Consider the following 8341-nt stretch of genomic DNA (forward strand, 5'->3'; position numbering starts at 1 on the left):
GTCTTACCTCCTCAGATCCCCCTCTCCGAAACCAATAAGAAAATAAAAGACAACAGCAAAAACGACAATTAAATACATTATCGTTTTTGCTGTTTTGCAGGTGAGGTGATGAGAAGAAGAGATTAGAATTGAGACAATGTAATTGTAAGATGAAGTGTAGATAATATTAAAATAAGGAGCTTACCTCCTCAGATATTCCCCTCCTGTCAGGAAGCACCAGAGTATTTGCATGACTTCCTGGGACTATAGTAGATCCAATACTCATCCTGGGTCCAACTAACATGTACCGTTTGTCTCCAGATCTGTACTGGATGCTGTGACACAATGTTCCATCATAGTTTGGCTCTGGTAGATATTTAGAAGTATAGTCTGTGGACTTGGAGCACTGCATTGCAATCAGCACAATGATACTGATGAGAAAAAGAGCAGAAACTGAGGCCAAAGTTATCATCAGGTAAAAAGTCACATCATTGTCCTCATCTGCTTTGGTTGAACTTTTCACATCAGAAGCTGCAAAAGCTTCTTTGGGCTCCACAACTTTGACAATCACAGTAGCTGTTGCTGACAGTGAAACGTTCCCATTGTCTTTCACCAGTATGACCAGTTTATGCTCAGCCTCGTCTGTCTCTGTGAATGGACGAAGTGTTTTGATCTGTCCTGTATATCGGTCCAAATTAAACAGACTGTGGTCAGAAACTTCCTGCAGTGAAAACAGTAACCAGCCGTTATATCCTATATCAGGATCATAGGCTCTGACTTTAGTCACCAAGTGTCCTGCGTCCACATTGCGGGGAATCTCCTCCACACCTTCAGCAGAACCATTAGAGCTGAGTGGATACAGAATGACTGGAGGATTGTCGTTCTGATCCAGAATGAACACGTTCACTGTGACGTTGCTGCTCAGTGACGGACTTCCTGAATCTGACGCCACAACGTGGAACTGGAAAGTTTTCAAGGTTTCAAAGTCAAAACTCTTCAGGGCCATAATGTCTCCATTGTCTGAGTTAATGTTCAGAAACAATTCTTTACCGTCCCCACTACTGTCTCTGTGAATATGATAAGCAATGTGCGCGTTGTCACCGTCATCCAGATCTGATGCTTTGACTGAAAATAACGGCGCACTTAATTCATTATTTTCCACGATATAAAATGTGTACGGGCTGAGTAAGAACCGTGGCTTGTTATCGTTCACATCTGAAACAACTACAGTCACCGTCTTTTCAGAGGACAGCGGCGGCTGACCAGTGTCCTGTGCAACAACCGTGAGCTCGTAATGTGGCCTTTCTTCTCTGTCTAGTTGGGACTTGGTCACTATGGAGAACATGTTATCTTGAAAGGAGGGAGAAATAAGAAAAGGGACGTCTTCGCGTATGAAGCAGGAAACTTTTCCATTTGGGCCTGAATCTAAATCACTGACGCTGATCAAAGCTACTGTTGTTCCAATTCTGGAATCTTCTGGAACAGATTTAGAAAACGATGTCAGTTCGATCTCTGGAGGATTATCGTTAAGATCGACTACTTTTATTATGACAGTTTTGTCTGTAGATAAAGAGAACGGACCTTTATCTGACGCCTGTATGTCTATTTCATAGCTTTTCTTTACTTCATAATCGATTACACCCATCACTTTGATTTCCCCTGTCTCCGAGTTTATGTCAAAGACATTTTTCACATTTTCACCAACCTCTTTTCCAAATGAATAAACAACCTCGCCGTTCGCGCTCTCGTCGGCGTCTGTGGCGTTAACCTGAATGACCAACGTCCCGGGGGCTGTGTTTTCATTTATAACAGCTGAATATGTATCTTGCGTGAAAACGGGTGAATTATCATTAAAATCAAGCACCGCAATCAAGATTTCTATTGTTCCAGACCTCGCCGGCTTCCCACCGTCTATAGCAGACAGGAGAAGCCTGTGCTCTTTATTAGCCTCCCGGTCCAACTGCTTCTGTAAAACCAAAAAGGGAATTTTACGCTCTTCGCCCCTTTGCTTGATTTCCAAACGAAAGTGATCATTCTGGCTCAGTTTATATTGCTGGACAGAAAACTGACCACCGTCTGGGTCGTGTGCAGGTTGAAGCTGAAACCTAGTACCCGGTAATGCCGATTCGAATATTTCAATCCGCTTCTCCTTCTCTGGGAAAACAGGGGAGTGGTCGTTTACGTCCAACACTTCTACGGTCACGTAATGTATTTCCATCGGATTTTCCAGCACTGTTTTGAGATTGATAACACACGAGTCGCTCCGTGCACAGATCTCTTCCCTGTCCACCTTCCGGCTGACGTACAGGATACCGTCGTCCTTGTTCAAGCGAAAAACGGGATCCGTTGAACCACCAACGATGCGATATTCTCTACTTCTCAGTGTAGCTCTATCAATTCCAAGATCTTTGGCAACGTTTCCAACAACACTTCCTTCATTCACTTCTTCGAAGATGGAATATCTGATCTGAGCTGCGGCTCCGCTCCAGAACGAGACCAGAACCACAACAAAAACGACGCGTCCCCACAGCTGTAGCCGCATCTGTCGTCCCCTTTGTTCCATCGTGTAACCAAAACTGTTTTTCCTTGTTCATAAATACGCGTTTAGAAAAGACAACACGAAAGCAAGGGTTAAAAAACACCCTTCATCGCCAAACCACCGATGTGCACTGTGCTTACGGTCCGGTCGGTTTTTGTGACGCAAACCGCGGGGGTGGGCGGCCCTGTAATGACGAAATATCTACAGACACAAAATGCTACTTTACTGTCGCCATGCGATATAAATAGTTACTGCAGATTATGAGACAATACAGTTAAAATATTAATACAGAGAGGTAATACAAAACAAACAAACAAAAAATCCTTATATTCATGATATATTGATATATTCAATAATCAACACAAATAGTTAATAATTATATTAATATAAGAAAAACTAAATCTGTTAAACAGTGTATGGTATATAAAATCAACATATATATTACAGGGTAAATGCTACTATTAATTTAATTCCAAAAAAAAGGTCTCTTATGGGCAAACAGGTTCTCGTCAACCTGTTGGGATGTAGTGAGTAAAGTAACAAGGGCAAAAATAATTATACTGTAACGAACTATCAGAGTTCTTGCAGTCGGATGATATTTCTCAATAGAACACTAACATCATTGTATTTTCCAATCAAAAAAATCCATCTCTTCTGCTTGACAACTAATTGCAACCACACATCAACCAACATCATGCAAAAAAGTAATGTGCACTTGACAAGATTCTCTTACTTCTGGAAGGTGAATAACCACAACTACTGCCTTACAACAAAGAACTATTCCTTACCTCTGTAGACACTCCTCTCCTGTCAGGGAGGACCAGAGTATTAGCATGACTTCCTGGGACTATAGTAGATCCAATACTCATCCTGGGTCCAACTAACATGTACCGTTTGTCTCCAGATCTGTACTGGATGCTGTGACACAATGTTCCATCATAGTTTGGCTCTGGTAGATATTTAGAAGTATAGTCTGTGGACTTGGAGCACTGCATTGCAATCAGCACAATGATACTGATGAGAAAAAGAGCAGAAACTGAGGCCAAAGTTATCATCAGGTAAAAAGTCACATCATTGTCCTCATCTGCTTTGGTTGAACTTTTCACATCAGAAGCTGCAAAAGCTTCTTTGGGCTCCACAACTTTGACAATCACAGTAGCTGTTGCTGACAGTGAAACGTTCCCATTGTCTTTCACCAGTATGACCAGTTTATGCTCAGCCTCGTCTGTCTCTGTGAATGGACGAAGTGTTTTGATCTGTCCTGTATATCGGTCCAAATTAAACAGACTGTGGTCAGAAACTTCCTGCAGTGAAAACAGTAACCAGCCGTTATATCCTATATCAGGATCATAGGCTCTGACTTTAGTCACCAAGTGTCCTGCGTCCACATTGCGGGGAATCTCCTCCACACCTTCAGCAGAACCATTAGAGCTGAGTGGATACAGAATGACTGGAGGATTGTCGTTCTGATCCAGAATGAACACGTTCACTGTGACGTTGCTGCTCAGTGACGGACTTCCTGAATCTGACGCCACAACGTGGAACTGGAAAGTTTTCATGACTTCAAAATCAAAACTTTTCAGTGAAATAATTTCTCCATTTTCCGAGTTAATGTTAAAAAACAAAGCCATTTTATTGTCTCCATGTCCGTCTTTAACAATATGATATGATATCTGTGCATTCTCATTATCATCAGCATCAAATGCTTTAACTGAAAACAAGGAAACACCCGGTTCATTGGCCTCAGTAACATAAAAAGTATAGGGGCTCTGGGCAAACTCTGGGCTGTTGTCATTCACATCAGACACACGGACATTTATGGTCTTCTCAGATGATAACTGAGGATGACCAGCATCCTTGGCAACAATGATGACATCATACAGTTGCTGTTTCTCTCTGTCCAAAGGGGATTTAGTCACTAGAGAAAACATCTTGTCCTGCTGAGATGGTGATAGAACAAAAGGAACGTCTTCAGATATGGACAGAATTACTTTTCCGTTCAGACCAGAGTCCAAGTCATTCACACTGATCAGGGCAACTGTAGACCCAGGTCTGGAGTTTTCTGGGACATAACTTGAAAACGATGTGACTTCAATCTCGGGTGCGTTATCATTCACGTCAGTAACGGTAATAATTACACTCTTTTGTGTTGACAGAGGCGCAAGGCCTCGGTCTGACGCCTGTATTTCTATTTCATATCTACTCTTGTCCTCATAGTCTATGGAACCTTTGACTGTGATTTCACCTGTTGATGGATTTATATCAAACAGATTGAGCAGTCTGTGGCTGACACTGTTACTGAATGAATAAACAACCACTCCATTAGGCCCTTCATCAGAATCAGTCGCATTCACGCGTATAATTGTTGTACCTACTGGGACATTTTCGTTAAGCATTACGGAGTACGTCTCTTGAGAGAACGCAGGGACGTTGTCATTTACGTCTAAAACCTTTACATTAATATTCATTTCGCCAAATTTCGGAGGTTTTCCTCCATCCAGTGCAGTTAAAACCAGGGAGTGACTTGTCGCCGTTTCTCTGTCTAAAGATTTCTGTACGATTAAAATCGGTATTTTACCGTCTTCTCCTTTATCCTTAACCTCCAAACGAAAGAAATCGTTTTGGCTGAGTTTATATTGCTGAATGGAAAAAACACCAGCGTCTGGATCTCGAGATGCCTTCAGCGGAATACGTACTCCAGGTAACACAGACTCGGATATCTCAAGAGTAATTTCTTTCTCCGGGAAACTTGGCTCATGATCATTAATATCCTGCACGTCCACTCCAACATAATGCACTTCCAGGGGGTTTTCCAAAACCGTTTTTAAATTGATCACGCACGTGCTGGTCCGCTCGCATATCTCCTCCCTGTCAATCTTACGGTGCACATACAGGAGGCCGTCGTTTTGATTGACGTAAAAAAGAGGATCCGCGCTGCTGGACACAATGCGGTACTTTCTATCCCTCAGCGTGCTCTTGTCCAGTCCAAGATCTTTTGCTATATTTCCAACCAACGTCCCTTCCTTAACCTCTTCAGAAATCGAGTATCTCAATTGCGCCGATGTCAAGTTCCACAAAAGCACAGACAACACAGCGTCGAGCCACCATCCTCTCACCCTCCTCGCCGCCCTTGCTCTTTGTTCCATATTCAGAATCAGATAATCACAGTTCCCTCACAGGATCAATGGCGCGATTCGTATACGAAATAATGAACCAGGACATTCAGAAATACAAACATTCGCCTACAGTGTACTGTCCTAAAAACAAATCTTCGTGTCTTTTCTCAGCTAAAGTAGAAAGCAGACTCCTCTCGGCTTCGTACTGGCGAATGAATAAAGAGGTGGACCTAAAAACAGTGACGACCAAAGCTGGCAATTCTCTTTACACAGTGACACCATGCGATCAGATTGTTAACTACAGCGCTGAGAGATTCATATTTATCTAACTCGGTACAGTGGTTGGACACATAACGACACTTGGCCACGCCCAAAAATTAATTTTACCAAACACTGAGTGAATTTATGAATTCAATGTTTTGACAAGACAATTATGTATGTGATCCACAGCAACGTTTACCATTCCTTATATATTGGTTAGAGTATTTTTTTTATACAGCACCACGGACAGCGAATACAATCAAATTTAAACGAACTATAAATGGATTAAAATCTAAAAAACTGTAAACATCAGTGAAAATCTCCAGTCCTCTGTCACATCTAGAATATGAATATTGTCACAATAAACAGGAACACTGGCGATCGATCTTTGCCGAATAAAACTTAACTCACTAAATGAGCAGAGCAAACTAGTTGTTTTTGGAAATGAGCTCCTCAAAACATTGCAATTAGTATGGAATTCTCAATGAACAATGGCAGCACTAGTGTATTTGCTTGGTAAAATAAACATCCAGTTGCATATGCATAAACAAGTTAAAGACCTTGCCAGAAGAAACAAGCAGAGTTTCACAAAAAACTTCTTACCTCCTCAGATGTCTTTCTTCTATCAGGAAGCACCAGAGTATTTGCATGACTTCCTGGGACTATAGTAGATCCAATACTCATCCTGGGTCCAACTAACATGTACCGTTTGTCTCCAGATCTGTACTGGATGCTGTGACACAATGTTCCATCATAGTTTGGCTCTGGTAGATATTTAGAAGTATAGTCTGTGGACTTGGAGCACTGCATTGCAATCAGCACAATGATACTGATGAGAAAAAGAGCAGAAACTGAGGCCAAAGTTATCATCAGGTAAAAAGTCACATCATTGTCCTCATCTGCTTTGGTTGAACTTTTCACATCAGAAGCTGCAAAAGCTTCTTTGGGCTCCACAACTTTGACAATCACAGTAGCTGTTGCTGACAGTGAAACGTTCCCATTGTCTTTCACCAGTATGACCAGTTTATGCTCAGCCTCGTCTGTCTCTGTGAATGGACGAAGTGTTTTGATCTGTCCTGTATATCGGTCCAAATTAAACAGACTGTGGTCAGAAACTTCCTGCAGTGAAAACAGTAACCAGCCGTTATATCCTATATCAGGATCATAGGCTCTGACTTTAGTCACCAAGTGTCCTGCGTCCACATTGCGGGGAATCTCCTCCACACCTTCAGCAGAACCATTAGAGCTGAGTGGATACAGAATGACTGGAGGATTGTCGTTCTGATCCAGAATGAACACGTTCACTGTGACGTTGCTGCTCAGTGACGGACTTCCTGAATCTGACGCCACCACGTGGAACTGGAAAGTTTTCAGGATCTCATAGTCAAAACTTTTCAGTGCTACAATGTCTCCATTTTCTGAGTTAATATTTAAAAACGAAGACACCTCATCTCCAGCCACACCTCTCATAATATGATATGAAACGACAGCATTGTCTCCTTCATCACGATCAGATGCCTGTACTGAAAACACTGAAGCCCCTTGGCTGTTATTTTCACATATATAAAATGTATAAGGGCTTGATGAAAACCCTGGGCTGTTGTCATTAACATCTGATATAACGATGCCTATTGTCTTTTTGGTTAGGAATGGAGGACTGCCTGCGTCTTTAGCAGTAATTGTAACGTCATATTGTGAAATAGCTTCTCTGTCCAGATGTGCTTTAGTCACAACAGCAAACATATTTTCCTGTAGCGATGGTGATAAAGAGAACGGCACGTCTTCTTGGATTGTACAAATTATTTTCCCATTTATCCCTGAGTCGAGGTCGCTGACACTAATAAGAGCTACTGTAGTTCCTATTTTTGAGTCTTCTTTGATTGAGCTGGAAAACGACGTCACATCAATCTTGGGAGCATTATCATTAACATCAACAACATTTATCAATACACTTTTAGCCGTTGTCAGTGGGGCATTCCCCTTATCCGATGCTTTTATGTCAATTTCATAATTTTTGCTTTTTTCAAAATCAATTAAACCTGTTACAGTAATCTCACCTGTGTTTGGATCGATATTAAAGAGTTCCATTAATTTTGAATCAACTTCGTCACCAAATGAATATATAATCTCCCCGTTTGAACCCTGGTCCGAATCAGATGCATTTACTTCAATCACCACTGTGCCAGCGGGGACGTTTTCTCTCAGTGTAACAGAATAATCATCTTTCGTAAATACTGGGGAGTTGTCGTTAACATCCAGAACGTCCACATTTATATCAATAACACCAGATTTTGCCGGTTTTCCTCCGTCAATAGCTGTGACACGAAGATTGTGTCTTTCAGTGGTTTCTCTGTCTAACTGTTTCTGCAGAACTAGAAAAGGTACTTTATTGTCACCCCCTCGATCCCTGATTTCTAGCCTAAAATATTCGTTATGACTGAGTTTG

General features: G+C 41.7%; 3 protein-coding genes across 3 annotated transcripts in view; all 3 read right to left on the reverse strand.

Moving 5' to 3' along the window:
- LOC103390873 (protocadherin alpha-10-like) overlaps positions 1-2643 on the reverse strand; it is a 77478-nt gene extending 74835 nt beyond the window's left edge. The window contains exon 1 of the mRNA XM_025063457.1: positions 185-2643. Coding sequence (XP_024919225.1) covers positions 185-2542 — 2358 coding nt within the window. The 5' untranslated portion in view covers positions 2543-2643. The remainder of the gene's footprint in view (positions 1-184) is intronic.
- Positions 2644-3091: 448 nt separating this feature from the next.
- LOC107989576 (protocadherin alpha-8-like) lies at positions 3092-5832 on the reverse strand. The gene is made up of 2 exons (XM_017039158.2): positions 3307-5832; positions 3092-3232 (listed from the first exon to the last, which is right to left on the reverse strand). The coding sequence occupies exons 1-2, from the start codon at positions 5662-5664 to the stop codon at positions 3092-3094; spliced, it is 2499 nt and encodes an 832-aa protein (XP_016894647.1). The 5' UTR covers positions 5665-5832.
- Positions 5802-8341, reverse strand: part of LOC107989588 (protocadherin alpha-8-like) — a 4529-nt gene continuing 1989 nt past the window's right edge. Inside the window, exons 2-3 of the mRNA XM_025063353.1 lie at positions 6499-7254; positions 5802-5864 (exon numbers count right to left, since the gene is read on the reverse strand). Of these exons, the coding sequence (XP_024919121.1) occupies positions 5802-5864; positions 6499-7254 (819 nt within the window). The remainder of the gene's footprint in view (positions 5865-6498; positions 7255-8341) is intronic.

The sequence above is a fragment of the Cynoglossus semilaevis genome, chromosome 15, assembly GCF_000523025.1.
Source record: "Cynoglossus semilaevis isolate Cse_v1.0 chromosome 15, Cse_v1.0, whole genome shotgun sequence".
In the NCBI taxonomy this organism is placed as follows: domain Eukaryota; kingdom Metazoa; phylum Chordata; class Actinopteri; order Pleuronectiformes; family Cynoglossidae; genus Cynoglossus; species Cynoglossus semilaevis.

Coding starts and splice junctions, on each gene's coding strand:
- LOC107989576 (XM_017039158.2), bottom strand. CDS start 5,664: ATGGAACAAAGAGCAAGGGCGGCGAGGAGGGTGAGAGGATGGTGGCTC. Junction 3,233..3,306: donor GGAGAGGAGTGTCTACAGAG/GTAAGGAATAGT, acceptor AATCTTGTCAAG/TGCACATTACTTTTTTGCAT.